General features: G+C 44.2%; 1 protein-coding gene across 3 annotated transcripts in view; it reads right to left on the reverse strand.

Annotated features, from left to right (window-relative positions):
- Positions 1-20,828, reverse strand: part of IGF2BP3 (insulin like growth factor 2 mRNA binding protein 3) — a 105,516-nt gene that overhangs the window by 23,842 nt on the left and 60,846 nt on the right. For all 3 annotated transcript variants that reach the window (XM_036761475.1, XM_036761474.1, XM_036761473.1), the window contains exons 4-8: positions 15,743-15,794; positions 15,578-15,641; positions 8,364-8,651; positions 3,930-4,064; positions 879-1,001 (exon numbers count right to left, since the gene is read on the reverse strand). In XM_036761475.1, the coding sequence (XP_036617370.1) occupies positions 879-1,001; positions 3,930-4,064; positions 8,364-8,651; positions 15,578-15,641; positions 15,743-15,794 (662 nt within the window). The remainder of the gene's footprint in view (positions 1-878; positions 1,002-3,929; positions 4,065-8,363; positions 8,652-15,577; positions 15,642-15,742; positions 15,795-20,828) is intronic.

Consider the following 20,828-nt stretch of genomic DNA (forward strand, 5'->3'; position numbering starts at 1 on the left):
TATTTATTTTGCCAAATCAGTAGCAGATAGAGAATAAGACTTGGAGTTGGGAACACATGAGTTCAAATCCCACATTTCCAATGCTTTACTGGCTGTGTGACTAGAGACAAGTTGTTTAACCTCTCTGAGTCTCAGACAATTGTCTAAAGCAAAGAGGAGTTGTGATCCTGACAGGTGGGTAGAGATCTCATAGCAAGAAAAAAAGGCAAAGGAATTACGTAGATGTTAGTTATTGATTATTTCTCTCCCCTTTTCCTTTACATTAAGGCAAAAAATTTTCATGAATTCCCCCTCACCCTGCAAAAAAAAATTTTTTTTAAAGTTCTTGATTTTTCCATTCAACTTCTCTGAGGCAACAAAGGCCAGAGAACTTAATATATGATCAGACCATGTAGGGCTGAAAAGAACTTTAGTGATCCATGTAGTCTAAACCTTTCATTTTACTGTTGAAGAAACTGAGACCCAGAGAGGGGAATATATTTGCCCAAAGTCACACAGGTGTTAACTTGTAGACAGGATTTGAACGCAGGTCCTCAGCCTCCAAATCCAGTCTTCTTTCTACTAGTGCAAGCCATGTTGCCTTAGCAACCTTCTTAACCAATATGGAAATTGTCCATTTAATCCTTCTTGCTCCTCCATTGGAAATAGATACATCCCCTCCAGTGGGGGCTACAGAAGGATATGTGATTGTGGATGGCAGATGATTTGGAAGAATGAAAGTGAACATATTTACTAAATACGTAGACAGGACACAGGAGAGCAGCAGCTCAAATTAAAGTGAGTTGGCTCTGCTGAATGAAATTCTGTTCAAGGCAGCTTGGGCTCCCACAGCATTCCAAGGTATCTGAGTCCAAATCTTAAGCTAGTGCAATACTTACGGCGAGATGGTGATCTTAGTATCAGTATCCTGCTCGATTTTCTTCAGGTTCCTTCCTTCCTTCCCAATCAGTCGGCCAACAAAGTTGTTATGAGCCAAAATCTTCAAAGGAATTTCGTCGGTGCTGCAAGACCGAAATACATCAGAAACTCAAGGCAGGGGGGGAGGGGAAATTTTAATAAAAAGATAATATTCACTCATTCAGCAAACATTTGAGTGCCTACTATGTGCGAGGCATTGCACTAAGCGCGGTCCGAGATGAAATACCATGGAAGTGCCTGTTAGAAATAGAGGAATAATTTATAATTAGAGGTGATGGTACTGGACGGGACTTAAGACTGGAGTTCTAGCCCTAGTCCTGTCGCTGCAGAGCTGAATGCTGGGCAATTCCCTTCCCCTCTCTGGGACACATTCTCCTTATCTATAAAAATAACACTGGGCTGGACAAGATGCTCTCTAAAGCCCCTCTCCATTTCCAGCATTCTGTTATAAAAACCAAGAACCACTTAAAAAATAAGTGACATTAATAAACAAGTCCAACACCTTTGTTCTTTGGGGAACTCTCGAGCCAAACTACCTGTTCCCTAACCTCCAGAGAGCAGCATCATAGGGCAAAACCTTCAGACACTAAGAAAAGCTAATACTGCTTTCAGATGCCAAGCTGATAATTAATAACATGCCATACTCTGAAAGAGGGATTCTCACTGATGAAAGCATTTTATGTGGGATTTTTATAGAAGAAAATGGTATGATATCAGAGACCTGCTGCTCTGGGATATGGCAAATCCTTGTTAAGGCAGTCCCCAGGCAAATGGCCCCCTTTCCACAAGTGTCCTCCTCACTTGGGCAAACATTTTTATGGGAAAACGTGCTCCTAGTTTCCATGTTATGTATGTTTGGTCTTTTTGCCACCCCACAAAATTCTATATGTCAGCACATAAGGCCCTTGGCCCATCCGCACTTCCCTCACAGGGAGTGAGAACAAGATACGCCCCCACCCCAAGCTCCAAGCCACTAGTTCTGGATCCCACAGGAAATAAAGGTCATAGATTGGGAGAGAGGGGAACAGAGGAATTGGGGTGATCAGGTGACATTAAGTCAGTTAGTCCCTCTTTCCATGATTCTGACAACTCCAGGGATTGAGCCACAGGCAACTATTTCCAATGCTAGCAACTGCTGCTTCCTTCCAGGGCTTCTCCTAGATTCTAGTAAACAGATTTAATAGCAGGACATTCTCTTCAGAGTGGACCCACCAAGGGAGGTGGGAATCAAAGGAGTAGGAAATAAAACTTGAGCAGGAACACGGAAGCTCCTGAGCAATTTGGGGGGTTCTTCTGATCCCCAAATGAGCCTTTTCACTCTTGTTTTCTTGAATGGTCAGCGGGCACCAAGGCCAGGGATTGAAAGGTAGAAGTCTAGGAGGCTGAGAAAGAAATCAACCCAAGACAGGTTGGAGAGACACAGTTGAAAGTCTCTTTCCCTCTTCATTCCTGCTCAGAATGTCTGTTGGAGATAAAGACATCTGGATCATGAGGGTGCCCACTGCCCCTGGCAAGAGAGCATTCTACTTGGCACCTCTGCCTACTCCTCACGAGGATGGTCAGGCCAATTGATTTTTAGAGAAATCAAATTTTGATGTAGTTAACAATCATGGGGGGAGGTGGAATGGGAAAGGGAAGGAAAGGATTCATTCAGATTCATTTTGACAGTGTAAAAGATCAAGCAAGACTTTGGTCACCAGCCTGCAAGAATACCCACTTACTGTGCAAAAAACCAAGTCATGAGCCCCAACCATGTAACTGAAGCTTAACAGGTAGAATTACTAGGCAAGTTAACAGCATGGTGGCTCCAAGCTCCCACTGGCCCCTAATTTGTAGGTCATGGAAAAAGAGACTGACATTTTAGGACTGACTTCCTTTGAAAGGAGAAATTGGGGGACTCTGCACCGATATCCCTGCAAGGGGGAAGAGATGCTTTCTCTTTTGCTTCAGTCATCGAGGAACATGAGGAGAGACACAGGAATTAGGTACATCTCTTTAGCTAGAGCTGGGTCATCACATGAATGTCCCCTGGCACTCAAGTTTTTGAACTGAAGATCACAAAACCCATCAGGGACAGCCATTACAACCTTTCCAGTGCCAACCAGGTAACTGAGAAACACATCCAGTTCCCACAAAAGCCTCTTAAGGCTTATCAACACTCAGAACATGGATTGCCAAGTTCTAAAATTCAAGAGACACAAACATGACCATCCTGAAATGAATAGGTACTTTTCTTCCAAGTTGCTCCAAACACTCCTAGTCCCATTTCCTTCCTCCTCATCTCAGAGGGGCTACCATAACTAGTACATGATGGATGGCCCCAAGGTGAATGCTGACATTCCTGAAGCACTTCCAGGATTGCAGAGAACATGACACGCGTTACCTCGTGTGAACCAAATAACAATCCTGTCAGGGAGGTACACACTAGTATTCCCACCACCACCCCATTTTATGGATGAAGAACCTGGGGCTCAGAGAGTGGGAAAGACTTGCTCGTGACTACACAGGTAGTATGTGTCAGAGGCAGGATTTGAATCCAGAGCTCCCTGACCCCAAGCCTAGTGTGCACTGCTGTGTAGCTAAGCTAAGTCAGCCTCTGCGAATGATTTAGCAACAAAGCTCACGAATCACTCTGTAAGAAGGGCAGCAGAGAGTTAATTTGATTGTAAGCACAGGAGGTTGGAACACACATTCTGACTTGGGTGGGTGCTATCGGGGACCAAGAGCCAATACTGAGACACAACTGTGACAGAACTGAAGAAAGGGCCACATCTGGGGGCATTAACTGGAGGGTGCTATGCTCAGACCTCAGCTTCCCAACCAAGGTAACACAAGTGCCAGAGACGCTTTTGTCTCCCACAGCTAAGGCTGTTGGTGGCACGTGTGGACAGATACCCTTCACTCCTTAGCATTCCAGCAGAGTTCTGTTTAATAAGACCCAAAAGAAAGCATGACTGAACAATGAACCCTAAGCTAGGAACTCTCCTCCCCAGGCAATGCCCTTTACTCACAATTTCGTATCCTGGGCTTCCTTCTGCATGATCTCCATGATAATCTTGCAAGCAGTTGAACAGCCTTCAGGAGAAGCATGGATGGTAATGGGCTTCTCAGACGCACCCGCATTTTCCTTGCGGTGAATATCAATCCTTTCAGTGGGAATGGAAAAAAGAAGTGAGGAGAAGGTTAGCCTCCAAAGAGCCCATCTTCTTGGGTTGGTCTAGCCTCACAAACCACCCCCGCCCCGCCAATTTCTGAGCCAAACCAAGTGGGGGCAAAGAGTGGGGCAAGTCACTCCACCCCCCAAAGTGTCAACTCTTGATTATCCCCATGGGGCATCTCTCCATTTCTGGTGACCTCTTCATGTGAATCTGAATCCCAGCAGAATTTCCGTCGACAATCTAAAATGTTTCTGGGTCATTTCAGTGCTGCCCATGTGGATGGTAGAGGCTCAAGGACTGTCAATTTGTTGTCATCATCATTTCAGCAAAATGCCAGTGGAAAAGTAGTCTGCTACCCAGAAGCCTTAGAGAGTCAAGCAAAGGCAGACAAGGAGGAATTGTGCATTAAAGGCTCATGGATTTAGAGCTGGAAGGAACCTCTGAGGCCATCTAGTCCAACTCCCACACTCTTAAGAGATGAAGAAACCGAGACCCAGAGCAATGAAGATGACTTGCTTAAGGTCATACAGGTAGGAAGTTGCAGAACCAGGACTTGAACCCAGGTCCTCTGTCTCCAAATACAGTGTTCTTTCCACTGTCCCACGGTGATCATGCCACTGCTCTCCCCCATTCAGGGCAGATGATCAAGAGTTGACCATGCATTTAGTGTGAACATTTCTCAGGTTATCATCAGAAGTATCCAATTCCAAGCACACGCACACGCACACAGAAATGTTAAGGGATTTATGGTCTCTGTAGCAGAAAGGACCACTACTCAGGAGTAAAGGCACAATTACTGTCCTGGGGTACAAGACAAGGGCTTACAAACTTCTTCTAAGTATCACAAGCTCCTCCCCTCCCCACCTTGGCTTTCCGATGTTTTCCCCACCCATCATGCCACACCCATGTCTTTACCTTGACCATATCTCTGAGAGAGTCCTTCCCACCACCACCACCACAGACAACAGCTCTCTAGGGCGTTAGGCACAGGCAGCAGCTACCATCCAAGCAGTCCCTGAAAAGCCTGGGGGGGGGGCATGAAAGGAGGGTGCCCCTGCCCTCAAGGGGGCATGGCAAGGGAGTTTTGGAAGGGGTGGGGAGTGGCTGAAGGACAAAGGCACCATCTCTGCACAATTCTCATTGGGGTTGTGAAACGTGTATTGCCACCAGGGCCGCACCCCAGCTCTTACTTCTAGAAGCATTGGATTACAGACATAGAGCTGGAGAAGACCTCAGAGCTCTACTCTAACCACCTTCTTTTACAGATGAGGAAACTGATGCCTAGAGATACTGACTTGCCCAATATCACACAGATAAGCGAGTGGAGATGAACCAGCAGACTCCAAATCCAGGCCTCCTCCTGTTGTACCACATCACCTCCTTAAGTTTCCTCCTTTTACCCACTTGTGCCTCCCTTCAGCAAAAGGGGGTGGGGGAGAGCTCAGCCAAGCCTGGGCTCCCACACTGCTCTTCTTCAAGCTTCTATTCAGAGGTCCTCTTGATGAGGGGACAATGCCAGAGCATGGGGCACCCATATCATACAGTGGGACAGCCCCAGGGAAGTGGCTAGGTTTGCAAACAGACTCTTCCACCTTGCAATACTCAAACTGATGCAGGCACAATTAAAACTAAAGCTGGGAAATTAACAAGCCAGTCATGGGCTTCATTTTATCCCCAAATGCATTATATCAACTGGGGGAAGCCAACTGCACTCATCTGCCCTTCTTCTCTCAGGCTGGCAACAGTCGGGCAGGCTCTTCCAAGGCCAGCTTGGCTCCTAGGAGTAGTGCAGGCCATGCCCTTTTGGGGTTAATGGAACGATGCCTCAGGGGCAGACCACACCCACACCCCACCTCCCCACTAAGAACCCAGAAGCCACCAGGGTCATCTCAGCAACAGCACAGCAGCGAATGCAGTCCACAGCTCTGTCACTGGTTTTCTCTCATTGAACAGGATGGCCAACTGGGGCTACACAGACCTCAAGAGAATCTTGCCTACAAGGCTAGCCACTGGGAAGGAAAAAGCCCTGGATAGGGCCCAATAGGATCTCGATTCCCGAGGCTTCCATTATTCTCCAGAGCCACATTTTTTCAAATGCCCCCTATCTGGAAAGAGATGCCAACAGTCTCTTCCCATCCATCCCCATTCATCTTACTCATTAGCAATTAAACACCAGATCTCTTGGGGGAGGAGGGAATGTTGCTTTGCTGATTAGGGCAGCCCTCTGAGGCCACTTCAAAAAGTGTGCCCATCAAATAATGATTAGTTTCTATAGCCAAAGGTAATTAAATCCATTGGCAAGGATCAGCAGTGCATTCGAGGGAACAAGCCCACCAACTCCCCTTGGGTCCTGTCACCCAGCTTCCTGCCCCCACGGCATATACTGCCAACAAATTTATACTGCAGAATTGAAAACATGGTGGACCAGAGTCCACAGCTATACCCCATCGGGTAAGTCAATGGGTGACCTTACAAGAAACACCCAAATTTGGTACATGGTGAATGGGAAACCAGCTTGAAAGTGACTGTGGTGAGTTAAGAGATGCAGTGCACTCTGAAAAATAAAGCTGGATGGGGGTGGGGAGTAGCGAAAGGAGGAGATAACAAATGGGTCAAGAGGCTAGTGGGAGCCTAGGAAAAGTGTTAGGGCTCAGCTAAGCTCTTGGGTTACAGGCTCCTGTCCCTCCCAGACCATGCCTGCTTTCTATCAGATTTTGGCCATCAGCTGGTTCCAGTGCTACTTGAGTGTGCACACAGGCAAAGTATTCTCACTTTCTGCAAAAAAACATTTCAAGAGGGCAGTCCTCCTTCTACCACCCCCTCCCACCAACTAACTTCTTGCCCTACCCACCCTTCCCATTCTGCAATAGCGTCTGAGGAAATCTGTCCCCTTCTCCTCCGAACAGGGACAGCAGGTTCACATCGGCCAGTATGGCCTAACTTAAGTCCATAAAACAGGGAATTAATTGTTTGTGTCACTCTGATGAAGAGGACCAGTGGAAACTGTCTGAAGATTGTTGCCCTGCTACAAGAATGCTGTGGAAGAGGGCATCCTGCTCACTACCAAGGACAGCTACTTTTTCACTACTGTTTATTGTCTAGAAGGCAGCTGGATGCATCCAGTCAGGAATGAATATAGGAGGTGGCAGGGAAGGGAGAGGGATAGCACTTTTCCTTTTATAGCCAGATGCCTGTGATGAGCCCGCTGAGCTCACCCAAAAATCTGCTCACTTTTGGTTTTCAATAGAAAACAGATGATTTCATGAACTTGAACGTTTTCATGGCTAATGTTATTTCCTACCACCCTGACACTTTTGGGTCTAGTGTCTCTGGCTGGCCAGCACAAGGCTCCCCCGACCCTGACCTTTCAGAGTCATTAAGCAAGTCCTAGGTAAGCTCCCCTTGAAAATACGATGAGGGTGGGGCACAGATTGTCTCTAAAATCATTTCCCCATCCCTTCTCTTCCCCAGGACTTCACATCTCTGACACGTACCAAATAATATCTTTATGGGAAACCATGTCATACAGAACCGATCAAGTGATTTAAGATATGTAAAAGGGAGCTGAGATATATCGTACAGAGGTCAATTTTCCTACTTTTAACACATTTCAGTTCCTCCCCCCCCTTAATCCCATGGCTTCAAAATTCTGAAATATTTTACATTTCTCATAGTCTACCAATCTATAAATAGGAACGTGGAGACAAATGAGAAGGTTGCTCTTGTTGGTTTCCTCTTGCAGATATATATGAGCTGCTAGACTATGTCTAGGTTGTCCACAGAAGCCGGGCCAGCCTGAGAAAGGCATTTCTAAGGCCTGCTGGAGGCCACGAATGAAGCTGAGATGTAGATGGCAGATTGGCCCCTGGAAGGTGCTACAAGATGGAAAAGGCCCAGGCCAGGTCAAATGTGGAAACCAGGAGGGAAGGAAGGTAAGAAAATGCTGCAGAGGATGCCCTGTGGGCTGCTGGAATCTTTTTGCAGCTGCTTTACCTATAGGCTGGGGCCCAAGAGATAAGAGAGGAAGTTTGTTGGCAAGATAAGCTTTTCATGTTCATTTCCATTCCTAGGAGAAGGACAACTCCCCTGCAATCCCCTTTGAGATCGAGATTGCAGTCTTAGGACTCCATAAAGCCAAGCCAGAGACACGAATAAGAGACCATCCTCAAACAGAGATAGCAAGTGCTGGGGGGCACTCCTTCCACCCCCACCCCATAGCCAGCTGGTGTGAGGTGATGGAACACACATGAAAATTCCTGCAATGTCCCTGACACACAGGCCACTTACTTAGACTGGGTTTGCTTGGTGATGTTCCGAATGGTGGCACCTTCTTTCCCAATAATCGCTCCCACAAATTGAGTTGGGACCAGCATACGAAGAGGAATATCATTCTGGTGGTTCTGCCCTGCGGCTCCTCCTGGGGATCCCTGTCGCTGCGGTCCCCGATGACCATAACCACGGCGGGTTGGCATGACTGGAGAGTTTGGCGCAGGTGCATCGGCCGACTCATCCGGGATGTAGGCAACTTTCAGGGCGTACCCCTCTAGCTGAAAGCCATTCAGCTTCTCAATCGCACTGATACACCAACAAATGGACATAGCAGGGTGAGGGAGAAAAGAAAGGAGAAAAAACAAACTGTAAGTTTAATGGTCCAGGACCAAAAAACTTAGTAAGGCTTTCTGTTGCAAAATTCTACAGAAGAGACATACAAAGAAACTCCAAACTTGAGGTTTTGTTGCTGTCATTCATTTAAACAGGGCAAAATGGTGGTTGGGGGGAGGGGGAACCAACACCTAACAAGAAGCACACAGACATGCTTTATTCCAAGTGTTCATATCAATGGTGCCAAAGAACTGTGACTCAAAAGTATGGGTCACTTCTTCTACCAAAGCAGTTGACGAACCCTCTGATCTTCAGTGAAACAATGTTATCAATCACAGAGACTGGACAACTGACCACCCTGTTGATAACCTACTCTGGAGTGATCTTGGGATCAGACCAGTCTATCCCTGGGCCCTGTAAAGAAACACTAGCTTCCTTTCTGTTTTTACTGGCCTAGGCTGAGAAAGCCCAGCAGAAGAACTAGTGATTTTGGCACCAGGGATAAGCAGGACAGAACGTATTATCAAATTAACTTTGTAATCTGTGATGTAAAAATATCTTCATTAAGGGGAATTCGTTACTATCCTGGGGGGTCCACTTGATTTCAACTAAGATCATTTGTTTCTTTGCTAATGAAGGATACGTGTTACATTTTTGTAGCCTCTCAATTTGAGTGCCCAGGTTGCTCAACCCTTGTTATGGCTCTGGAACCCAAAGCCAATCCACGAGGGGAAGAATTTAATGTACAAGGTCAAAGATGTCCCTGAGAAAATATGTTTGGGACACCACAGGCAAATTTCTTCACTTGCTAACAGTGGAGTGCATTAAGTAAAATGGCGATCTTTCTAATTCAACACCAGTTATGATCCAAGTCAGCAACAATCGAGGAAGAACCAGGAAATTAAGTCAGAAATGAGTGGGCAATGTTAGTCTTCAGAGGAGCCATGAGGTGTTCTGCTCCTCACCCTTACTCTGGCTTCTCTCTAACCTAGAAACTTCACCTATTTTATATAACTCAAGCATCTGAGAGGAGTCCAAGAAAACTTCTGTGTACTATTTCCAAGAATGGCAGGTGGGGACAAAAGGAAGGTAGAATGAAGCACTTGAAATAGTCCTCATACCACATGACATACACACTCACAAAAAGCAAATGTGAAACCCCAATCAACGTTGCCCCAAACATTACAACATGGCCCCGATAGTGAATCCAAGCAATGTTTCATGCAATACCCATGCAGATACATCCCCCACAGTTCATTTTCCTCTGTTTACACCATTAGAACAAAGAGACAATGATAGGGACCAGACCTTTGATTTCTCTGGTATGGAGAAATCCCAGGTGAGGAAACACCCTCTGCCAATACAAGTCACCACCTGCTCTGTACATTCAATCCTGGCAATATTGCCTGGAGCATTAGAAGATGAAGTGTCTTTCTCCAAAACACATAGCCAGGCTATGTCAGAGACAGGGTTTGAACCCAGAGCTTTGTGTCTCCCAAGCCAGCTCTCTATTCACTACATCAGGCTGCCCCTTTCTCTAAAACTAGACCAACACAACAAAAGCCTCCAACAAAGCAATGCAATCCAACCCTAAATGAGGACGCCGATGTCTTCCCAATGAGGTTCCAAGGAGCTCCAGGGGGTTCAGGTCTTCCCACTGATTCACTCTGCCGAGCTGGGCCTTGGAATTATACCAGAAGGCCCAACGGGGCAAAGTAGAGCAGAGGTAAGAAGGTCATCGAGGCAATGGTGGCGATTCTTCAGGAGCAAAGCAGACTGTGGCTCAGTGTGGTTGCTGGACTTACTAATCCTAGACTGCTAAATATTTCACCTAGAATAAAAAGTTAAAGGAGGGGAGGGGGCACGTATAAAGTATCAGCAGCATTTGTTAGCCCTTCTTGGGCAGGCATCAGAAACATGCATCTCAGAAAGCAAGCAAAGAGGACATGCACATCCAGATGAGGAGGACCCTGAGATTGCCTCTTCCTTCTGCCTTTATCACCTGTGTATGTGACTGTCTTCAGTTTCTCCTTAGGGAGCAATTGGACCTCATTTCAACTCAACCAAATGCTCTTGTGGAAAGTGCCACACCTCAATTAAGTTGGCGGGGGGGGGGGGGGGGGGGGGTGGTCCTCTGAATGAACACAAGAGCTCAGAAAGGAACACCATCACTAAACACTATACAAGTGAGTCAGAAGGGAGAGGGTATGGCATTTTGGACAAAGCAGCCATCAGCCCTCCAAATAACATTAAGCACTCTTTGAAAGAGAGGCTAGAAAAGAAATAGTACATGAAGGTATTCCTCCAGGAGGCATGTGACTGATGGAGGCCACAGCTATGGCTCTAACAAAGAAAGGAAAGGTCAGGGAGGTTCTACTAACACCCTGCCCTACTACCCCAACTTGGAAGTCGGGTGCTATTTGCTTCACCAGCCTGTAGTCCTCTGAGGGCGAGTCGATTCCAAGCACGATGAGTATTTCCAAAATTACATATATGTGTGCGTGTGTGTGTGCGTGTAGAAACATGCAAACACACATACACACACATAAAGATAAATATGGCTTAGATCAACCTTCGTGAGTAAAATGAGGCCCTTCTGTCAGGCTAGATGAAGGACAAAGCATATTTATCACAAAATCACAGGATCCCAAAGCTGAAAAGGGACAAAAGCAGCCATCTGTTTCAGCCTGAGCCCAAATAAGCATCATCTCGACAATATCTCCTGAGCTGGGTGAGCAAACAGTTATTCACACATCACCTAGCTCCCATGGAGTGATGGATCTGAGCAAGGCATTGAAACATCAAGAAAATTCAGTCAATTTGTGAAATTTTATGGATAATTTTCAAATCTTATTTTGTGCCTGCTTTAAAAAGATTCTTCTTTTGGGAGGAGAAGAAAAATCAGCACATATTGCAGAATTATATGTGACCTCAGTTCTGAAAGCACACAGATTCAGTATAAAAAAACTGTTCTGGTACCAGGAGCAATAAACTCCAAGGATAGGACATTGCTCTTCTTCCTCCCTCTCCCTACCCACAGGTACCCCCCCCCCCAAAAAAAAACACTCATAATGCAACTAGGTTAGAAGCAGCCTCTAAAACAGGGGAAGGATCTGAGTAAGCAAGCTTCAGCAGTCAATAAACTACTACTAAACCCAAAGCAGACCAATGGGAGACAGGGCCATTCCTCCATAATTTCATGGTGGCCCAAAGGGGAGCATGCATGTGGCCAGCTTTAGCCAACAAGCTAACTTTACAGCACACCAGAGTCAAAAACTGAGGCTGAGTTTCTGAATGTGAAGAAAAACTCAAGCTTAGCAAACTTGATGTTCAGTTAGGTTACTTAGTGAGATTTGCTGCTATGCCCAAGAAATGTTAGTAGTCAGCTCTTTAGGAAAATCATGTGACTTTTCCAAGCACATCAAGTTAGTCAGGACATTGACACATTTATGAAATAATATGACATTTTGGGTTAGCTTTCTGTTGGCCAACATAACTGACATTGAAATAATGCTTCACATTTGCTTTTATCATTGGATCCTCACAACAACCCTGTGAGGTAGGGATTCCAGCCAACCAACCATGAGACAAGAGTGGTCACCCAGTCAGGAGATTATCCAGCTTCCAATTCCCTGCTCTTGGATGCTTTTAATGCACAAGTTGGGAGAAGGAAAGTTACTGATTTTGCTCTTTTTTTGATGTGATAAAAGGTGGAGTGGTTTTTTTTAAATAGGACCTTTCAGAGCAGAAAGAGGTCTTTGAGCTCATTTAGTTAAGCCTCTTCAGTAAGGAGAATGGGCATCAGATGAAATGACTTAGTTTAGGTCCCACAGAACAGAGTGAAAAGTAGGATGACCTGAGTGACGTTCCAAGATGACCCGAACTCCTATCTAGACAGTGCTTGAAGATTTGCAAATCACTCTGCACACATCATATGAACATTTTCAATGGGGTCAGGTAGAAGGACAATTCTAGATCCTTTCATGTCATATGCTCTTAGCAACCAGTCCAACACAACTTGTGAGCTGGAACCAAACCACAGGTTAGGAAGGACAACAATACTGTTCTCTTCAAGATGCAGCCCTTGTCCAGCCATTTATATAATTTGACATGTCATCTGATTTTATATTAGGGAAAAACAGGCAGATAATTCGATGGTGATGTCTCATTTGAGCACTAAAGGTCAGACATAGGCTTGGAAGCTGCTGTCCCCTTGCTCTGTCCCCTACTTAAGCCTCCTTCCTCGGCCCTTGCTTGGGCTCTGAGTTTTTTTGTTTTCTTTTTCAGTCTCAGGAATCCCCTAAACTGGTCCCTACTAGATTTCACCTTATTTTATTGAAACATTTCTTGAAATGATAAAAGATTATCTTGCATTTCAGCATCATCTACATAACTCATGAGGACACTATCATTCCTTCATCTAAGATACTGATAAAAATTCTGGTTAATAACCCCAGAGTGGTTCTAGAGGGCCTTGATGTTGATGCCATTTCATTGACCATTCCTCTTTAGGTGTGAGCTGTTCACCTTCCTAACAATGGACAGCCAGGACCACATCTTTGAATCATTGACGGGAATGTTAGGCAGAGACCTTCCTGAAATGGAATCCTATCAATCAGCTCCTCCCTGTCTGGGTGGCCTGTTACCACCACGGATGGAAACTAGGGGGGGCATCATTTGTCCTCCACTGAGAGATGTGGGATGTTGGCTTTCCTTCTGGGTATTTGGGTGATTAGGTTACTGGTCTTCAAATCCTGCTATATAGCAACATGAAAGCAAATGTGGGATTGGCTCCCCAGTCCCCTTTACTGAAGAGGAGGGCAGCATCTCTCCTTTTCTGGCCACCAGGAGACAGTTCTAAGGTAATGTCAGAAAATGACCCCTAGAACCTAAGATAATAGGCCATTGATACTTAAGCATGGAAAAAATGCTCAACTCTTTCCTTCTTTTAACATGGCTTCCCAATCACAGGATCATGGATTTACAGCTGGGAGTGCCTCTAAAAGGCAGCTAAATTAGTTCAATCCCCTTATTCCACAGATAAGGAACCTGAGAGCCAGACAGGTTTACATGACATCCCGAGGTCTCTCAGGCAGTGAAGGGGTGGCATTTGGACCTAGGCCCCTGATTCACTTTCCACTGTGGCATGCTGATTCTGCCAATCAATCAATAAACATTTCTAAAGTATCTATATAACCCACACTACACAATTGGAGATGTAGCAAGAGTCCCCACCTTCAAAGAAGCTTACAATCTCCAAACCACACCAACAATCTGGGAGAAAGGGCCTCACTCCTGTAGGAGAAACACTTGACCTGGATTCTAAAGGGAGCAAAGGACATTTTGTAATCACCTGTTTTTGCCTTTCCTGATATTGGCTCAAGTCAAAAAGATAGTCAGAGCCTACCTTCTTCCTGTCTCTGTTATGCATTTCCCCTTCCTACTCACTAGAGAGATTTTCACTGGAGATACCCAAAGGCGAGGGGGCAGGACCCCTTTACTCTGCTATTTTGAGAATTAGGTTTAGAGCTAGGAAAGATGTGAGGTGTATCAAACCATTTTTTTAATCAATGAGAAAACTGAGGTTCAACATTTGCATTTGTTTTCTAAATTTAGCCTTCCCACTCTGGTCTCTGATGAAGAAAGACAATTCCTCTTTCTTTGATAGTTTTCTAATTTGTTGTGCATGCTCCCTTTGGGCTGGAAGGTTGGCCAACATTGTCTTGCCAGCCTCCTTGTCTTTCTACATAGTAGCATGGTGCCTGCCTTTCTAATGACCTGTGACTTTGTAAATATTAGTAAGGCTTTTATAATCTCAAGGCCCTTGGGGCTATAGGTTGCTGGAATCCTAGCATTCCTGGGAGGTCCAAAGATTGTAGGTCAAGTCTCAAGCTCAAGCTCTTCAAGGCAGCTGTCACTTATAACACAACCACCAGCTACTGATTAGTGTTTTGTATCACCTGGACCACTTGAGGTGCTTGTTTTCCTGGATATAATTACATGAATTCCAGCCAACCCAACAAACCTACCAGGCAAGCCTCAACAGTATTATTTCTCTGGGTTTGATCACAGAATCATAGATTTAGAGCTGGAAGGGACATCAGAGATTACTGAGCACAAACACCTCATTCTACAGAAGATCTCATATCAACAATAACAAACCCATTTGTCAATGGTTCTGCCCATTCAACTGGATCCTAGATCTGTATAACTATAATTTATGTGTTTGACTGAGATTGGGTGGGGCAAATGAGGGAAGAGGAGAAAATGAAGTTTACCTGTGGAACTCGGGGGTAGATACATTTCAATTGGTGGAACGAACACAAGCAACCATTTCTTAAATTTTAAATTAAGAGAAACTCAATAAAATGCCAGACTTCCCATTGGCACTTATCATTAAAGTCAAAAGCTCTGATAACATTTAACAAAGAATAAATCATACATTTTATAAAATATATACATACATGTATGTATACACAATATCCATAATATATACAATATCCATATAAAATATACACAACATTACTGTCCTGATGGTACCAGTTAGAGAGACAGAGGAGCTCCTCGTAAACTTAGCTGGCTATACTTGGGCCCACAGTATAAACCTGCAGCCCAGCATCCCTGAAATTTCAAAGAATTATCTATTCACATTTATCACAGTTAAGAATGTGAAGAAAATGTGATCGATGTGAACTGATGTTCCCACCCATGAGCTTTCAGGAGAGAGACAAGAGCATTGGCAGAGGGCAGCCTCCATGTCATTCAGCATCATCAGCCTTGGCGTCCATCTCCCTCCCTCCCCACCCCTCACCCCTGAACATTAATGGTGTCACTAGAGCAAAATGCTTTTATTGAAATCAGAAAACCAGGTATAAAATGAAGTAGTACAGAATACTTACAGTCGCGCCTGCTCCTTGCAGCTGTAGGTTACATTGACCACAGCAGTCTCAGTATCAGTGTTCACTAGAGAATGAAAAAAATACACAAGAACAACCAAATTAAGTTTTCCTTCTACTTCCTTTCTTTGATCAATTTGAAATCAAATGAATTCAAGAGACATATACCTTGCTCACAATTCTCCACCGACCCATACTGAGCCAAGACGCTATCCAGCACCTATGAGGAAGAGAAGAAAACAATACAAAATGGTTAACCGTTGGGTGTTTCTTTGAGTTGCTAGCAAAGATAGGAATATGTTTTCAATTGAAGAGCAAATTATGCTGGCCAAGAGCCAAAAGATTAATTTGAGTCTCTGATCTAAAGAATTACAGGAAGGACACCATGAGAGAATACATATTTCTCTCTGTCTTGGCCATCTTTGGATCCCTGGCTTCAAATCCATTTCATGCTGGCTAATCTAGGAGCAACCATAGTGTGGCAGCTTTATGGAAGGCCAGCTGCCTTGTTTCTAGGGGTGAGGGAGAAAGGAGGCCACATTTTCACACATTCACATGCAAACATTTCCCCCTGGCATATGGTTACATGAAATAGGAGCTTGAGTCAGCTAATTTGAATGTTATCTTTTTATTTAAAAAAAAAAACCTTCCTTTCTAGACCCAGGGACAGATATAACCCAAGAGATTAAATTCTAGGGAAGATTTAACTGAGAGAAAAAAATAGAGATTCCCAAAGGACCCTGAGTTAAGCTATAAGATAGGTGCTAGAGAAACAGACAGGTGAAAAATCCTCCCTAAGAAATGATAGTAATCTTTGGCATTCACACATGATTATGGTCAATAAAAGAGGGGGCTGTGATTGCCTTCTGGAGTATCTCCAAGACTGTGACCCTCAGAATTTTACACACACAGCTCCAAGGCTCCCACCTTTTGCCTATAGACTTGAATATCTGACCTGAACAAAGGTTCTGAATTCAGCATCTGGAGCAGAGCCCAGTGAAAAGACAAGGCCCCGTCTGTCTCCTCCAACCTCTTATTAGTTTTTTCTTCAAATTAATTTTTAAAAATTTCACAGGCTTTTTTTCTCCTTCCCCACAATGGAGAAGGGAAAAGAAAAACACAACCCTCTTTGTGTAAAAATCATCTAGATCTCATTCATAATATCACTGATGTATTATTAAAATTGAAATTTTTTTAAATCAGTCATGTTTTTTCAAGACAGAAGCTATATACAATAGTTAAATACTTTCTCCACAGCTGTTACTTCTAAGATTTATCTTCTGTGGTATCTCCTAATTGTTCATTTATTTAATAGTCTCTTTTAAGGCTGTTGGTAACCAATGTGAGTTCAACAGCGTAAGTTTTTCAAAGTAAAGCTAACCTTAAAAAAAAGTTATCATCAACTTATGGAAAGAAACTACTTGTCAATTTCCACATAATGAATTTCCTTAGGGGTTGTGGCAGGGGGCAAGGCTGAGAACACCAAAGGCTAAATGACTGTAGGGTTCATTACACTTTCATGTTTTATCTGAGATCACAACTGCTGTTAAAAGTATTCAATAACCAAGTTTGCTTTGGACTTTGACAAAAAGAAAATCTAGAACAGGGCCTTACTGAGTCTGATATTGTTTACCTAACTCTCCCTCGCTTCATAGCCTGACCACACATGTAGTCTGCACAGTAACACTGATCCTGGACAGAGCCTGGAGGCAGAACAACCAGACAGATAGGCAACCCTAGGAGCGTCTCAACTCAACACAGAGAGAATGAATCTCTCTACAAACCAAAGCCCATGAAGCTCAGGGTGAGGCAAGGTAGTTCTCCATGTGGACTGCTTACATTTAAGGAGAAAGTGTGGGTAGGAAAAACAAAGACAATCTAAATGTTAAAAACATAACAAATGCAATAATACTGACTCACACTTATTTCATGCTTTAAAGCTTGCTGTGCTCTTTCCTACAAAAAACAAAGGTCACTATTCTCTGCCCTCTATTAGGCCAGCAGGAAATGTCCATCAAAAATCCTATAATGTTAATGCTTGAAATGACCAACTTTGATGGGAAGGAGCCTGATTATTCACCAGGTTTTTGTCTGCTCCCTTATTTTGTTGTTGTTCTTTTTTTTTTTAAACAACAAAGGGGGCCTCTTCCACTTAAATTAATTCATTTTAGAGTTCTTTATTTTGTTAAAGAAAAATATGCACAGGGGAAACACGGAATCTTAAATGCTTCCTGTAATCAATTGGTTCGGTCACTAAGGATTGTCTTCTTCTGTAGTGAGAGACTTACAGAAAGAAGATAATTCCTTCTGAAAGTGGCTACAATTGTTGCCCAGCCAATGACACTAAGGTATTTCCCAGTTCTCCCTCTAAAAGCTTCCATATATCACAATATTTTTACCAAATTGACATGGTGCAACTTGTCTCTCCAAACTGACCCAGTTCTTTTTTTTAATTGAATACAAGTTGTAAAAATCTTAAGTAGCAGAAATACACACTGTGAAGGAGGGGGGTATAACCATTCAAGGGCTCTCTGTTTTATTTATATTCATTGCACATTTTATAAACCAAGGGATAATGAATGCTGTCATTTCCCCAACTGCCCTGTGGATGAAAGACTTGTAATCTTTCAGCAACAATTAAGAGTTACAATCCTTAAATGAAATAGGCACAGGAAATTGGACAGCTTCTCCTTTGAAGCCAGGAGATGGAGTACAGAAGGGGTCTTCTCCGAAGGTTTGGGATTTGTCTGGAGAGGATCTGCCATATGAACCAATGGCAGATTTCATGTTCCATGTCACCCCAGTCCACTCAGGCCACTAGGGTAACTTATCCTCTTGAGCATGAGCCACTCTTTTTATAATTAAAAGGGGGAGGGGGCAGTGAATAATTTCTACAGAGAAAAGTAAATTAGGATCACAGAACCTTAAGATTTGGAAGGGACTTTCAAGGTCATCTAGTCCAATCTTGTCCTACAGATGAAGAAACTGAGGCAAAGAAGTGATTTGTCCAAGGTTATCTAGCTGATGAAGGGCAGACACGGGGCTAAGAAGAAACTAGGATCTTCTGATTTCCTGGATACTAGTAAAGACTTTCCACTAATTTGTTTATTATCTATATCACATGAATCTGGGCCTCTGCCCTCTTCATGGCCAAGACTGCTCTCTCCTCACACCCCTAGTCAATAAATTATTTTCTGCATTCTTGAACAATCCCACTCCACACTTCTCTCTCATGCTTTGACTGATCCTTGACCTACCCACATCCACATCAAAAGCTTCAACAAAAGCACAGGCAACTTACACTTTGTGTGGCTCTCCCTGGACAAGTCCCCTAACTTCTCTGGATCTCAGTTTCCTCATCTGTAAAAGGAGGGAGTCGGACACAACAGACTCCAAAAGTCTCTTTCAGTGTTAAGTATTGTCCTCAGTGAGAATGTCCAAGAGATGGAAGCTCAGAGAATTTCCATGATCACATCCCCTCAAACATATCCTCCTTCATGATAAACAGCTCTCTTCCAGTCTAAGAGTCTATATTGGGGTTAAAGATGTGCATAGGATCTCAGAATGTTAGCACTGGAAGGGGCCTCAGTGGTTAACTAGTTCAACCTTATTTTACACAGGAGGGAACAACAATCTAGAGAGGTGGTGGGACTAGTCCAGAATCCCACAGATCCTAAGTACTGGGCCCTTTACACACAATGGGGCGTCGGTAAATCAAGGACCAGTGGAGCTCTGTAGGCACCTAGCTCTAAGTGGGAAAGAGGTGGCAGCTGAGAGCCAGTCCCCAACCCTGATTTTCTCCCTGGGCCCCTTCTTCAAAAGCCAACAAAAAGAAGTACAATTTTGCTAGTGAGAGAACTCCAGGATGTCTATCACCAAGCTAGTTCCAACCTGTACCACCTTTCTCCAAATGGCACCAGTGCCAGGAGTGGTCCCCCCATCCTTTAGCCTCCAAATGTGCATGGCTGATCTCTTCCCTTCTTTGCCTTTGCCCTAAAGCATTCTCCAGTTTTGGATAATCTGTAACCCTTCCTTGACAAGGATATGGCTGAACTCCAAATTACATGGGCGTGGGGGGAGAGAAGTTCCTAAAAACTTGCGTAAACTGGGGCCTAATGATTAGAGGCATTCAAATGCTGCTCTGCACAGGCGGGGGGGGGGGGGGGGGGGGGGGGGGGGGGGGGGGGAGGGGGGACGCAGACCGATGATTGGAGAGGCAGAGGGGTGGGGTATGGAGGGAAAAGAAGCTAGGAATTGGGAATGTGAAAGAAAATGGAGAGACTGTATTACACTGGTTCCCCACCCTCAAAGAAAGGGCAACAAATGAAAAGAAACCTAGAAATAAAAGTAGAGGAATCCTAGAGTAAAAAGACCCCCTCCCCCAAAGGGCCAGTAAAGCTTTTTTTAAAATCCCGTGGAAGAGGGGGAATATTCACAGAGCACAGAGAATGAAGACCCTCCCAAGTCCCCTTTAGGCCAATCATACTTGAATCAATAAACTGAATGCCTAAAACCAGAGATTGGCTAGAATGGGAATTATGATTGGGAAGGGAAGCTAGTTTGAGAGTCTGACATCCCTTTGGAAAAGACAAGTCTATCTATGTGGGGATGGAGGTTTTAGTTAGTCAGAAAGCAGCAGGAAGGGATTGGGTGCAGAAATGGAGGTGAGAACAATTCTCTTTCTAGGTCATTTTTCACCCATGAGATCATGCTGAAAATCCTCTCTCCTGTTGTAACCAGGCTGAGCTGAAGCCTGGTTACAACATATACTCTGTATACCAAGTTGGCAGCCATGTCCCTAGGGACCCTCCTGGCAAGGAGCTGGGTTTTACTCTTAAAAACTTGAATACAGGGAAAAATTTTGGTGATGTTAAAATATATCAATAAAATTGTGTTTTAAAAATGGAATAGAAAGATCATTTCTGTGTTTAGCATAAATTTGGACAAATTTCAATCCTAGAGGAAGGCGGGGAGGGTGGAGAAAGGTAGACAAAGTAGCACAAGGGAGAGGGATATGCCCAAGGCATTTCCCTTCCAGTCTGGAGAATTTTCTGGGTAGGGTTTACATGGCAGTATTTCATTTAGCTTTCAGCTTTCTGGTATTTACCTAGATTTTCATACTAGATTAACTGTCCCCTCAGAGTACCAATAAGACATTCTTGAAGACTGTCACTGGTTCTAATTTGCTCTTTTATCGGGCAGGCACTAATGGAGGTAGGTTAATAGACTTGTGAGATAGATGTCTAACCTATCC

This window comes from Trichosurus vulpecula, chromosome 5, assembly GCF_011100635.1.
Source record: "Trichosurus vulpecula isolate mTriVul1 chromosome 5, mTriVul1.pri, whole genome shotgun sequence".
NCBI lineage: Eukaryota > Metazoa > Chordata > Mammalia > Diprotodontia > Phalangeridae > Trichosurus > Trichosurus vulpecula.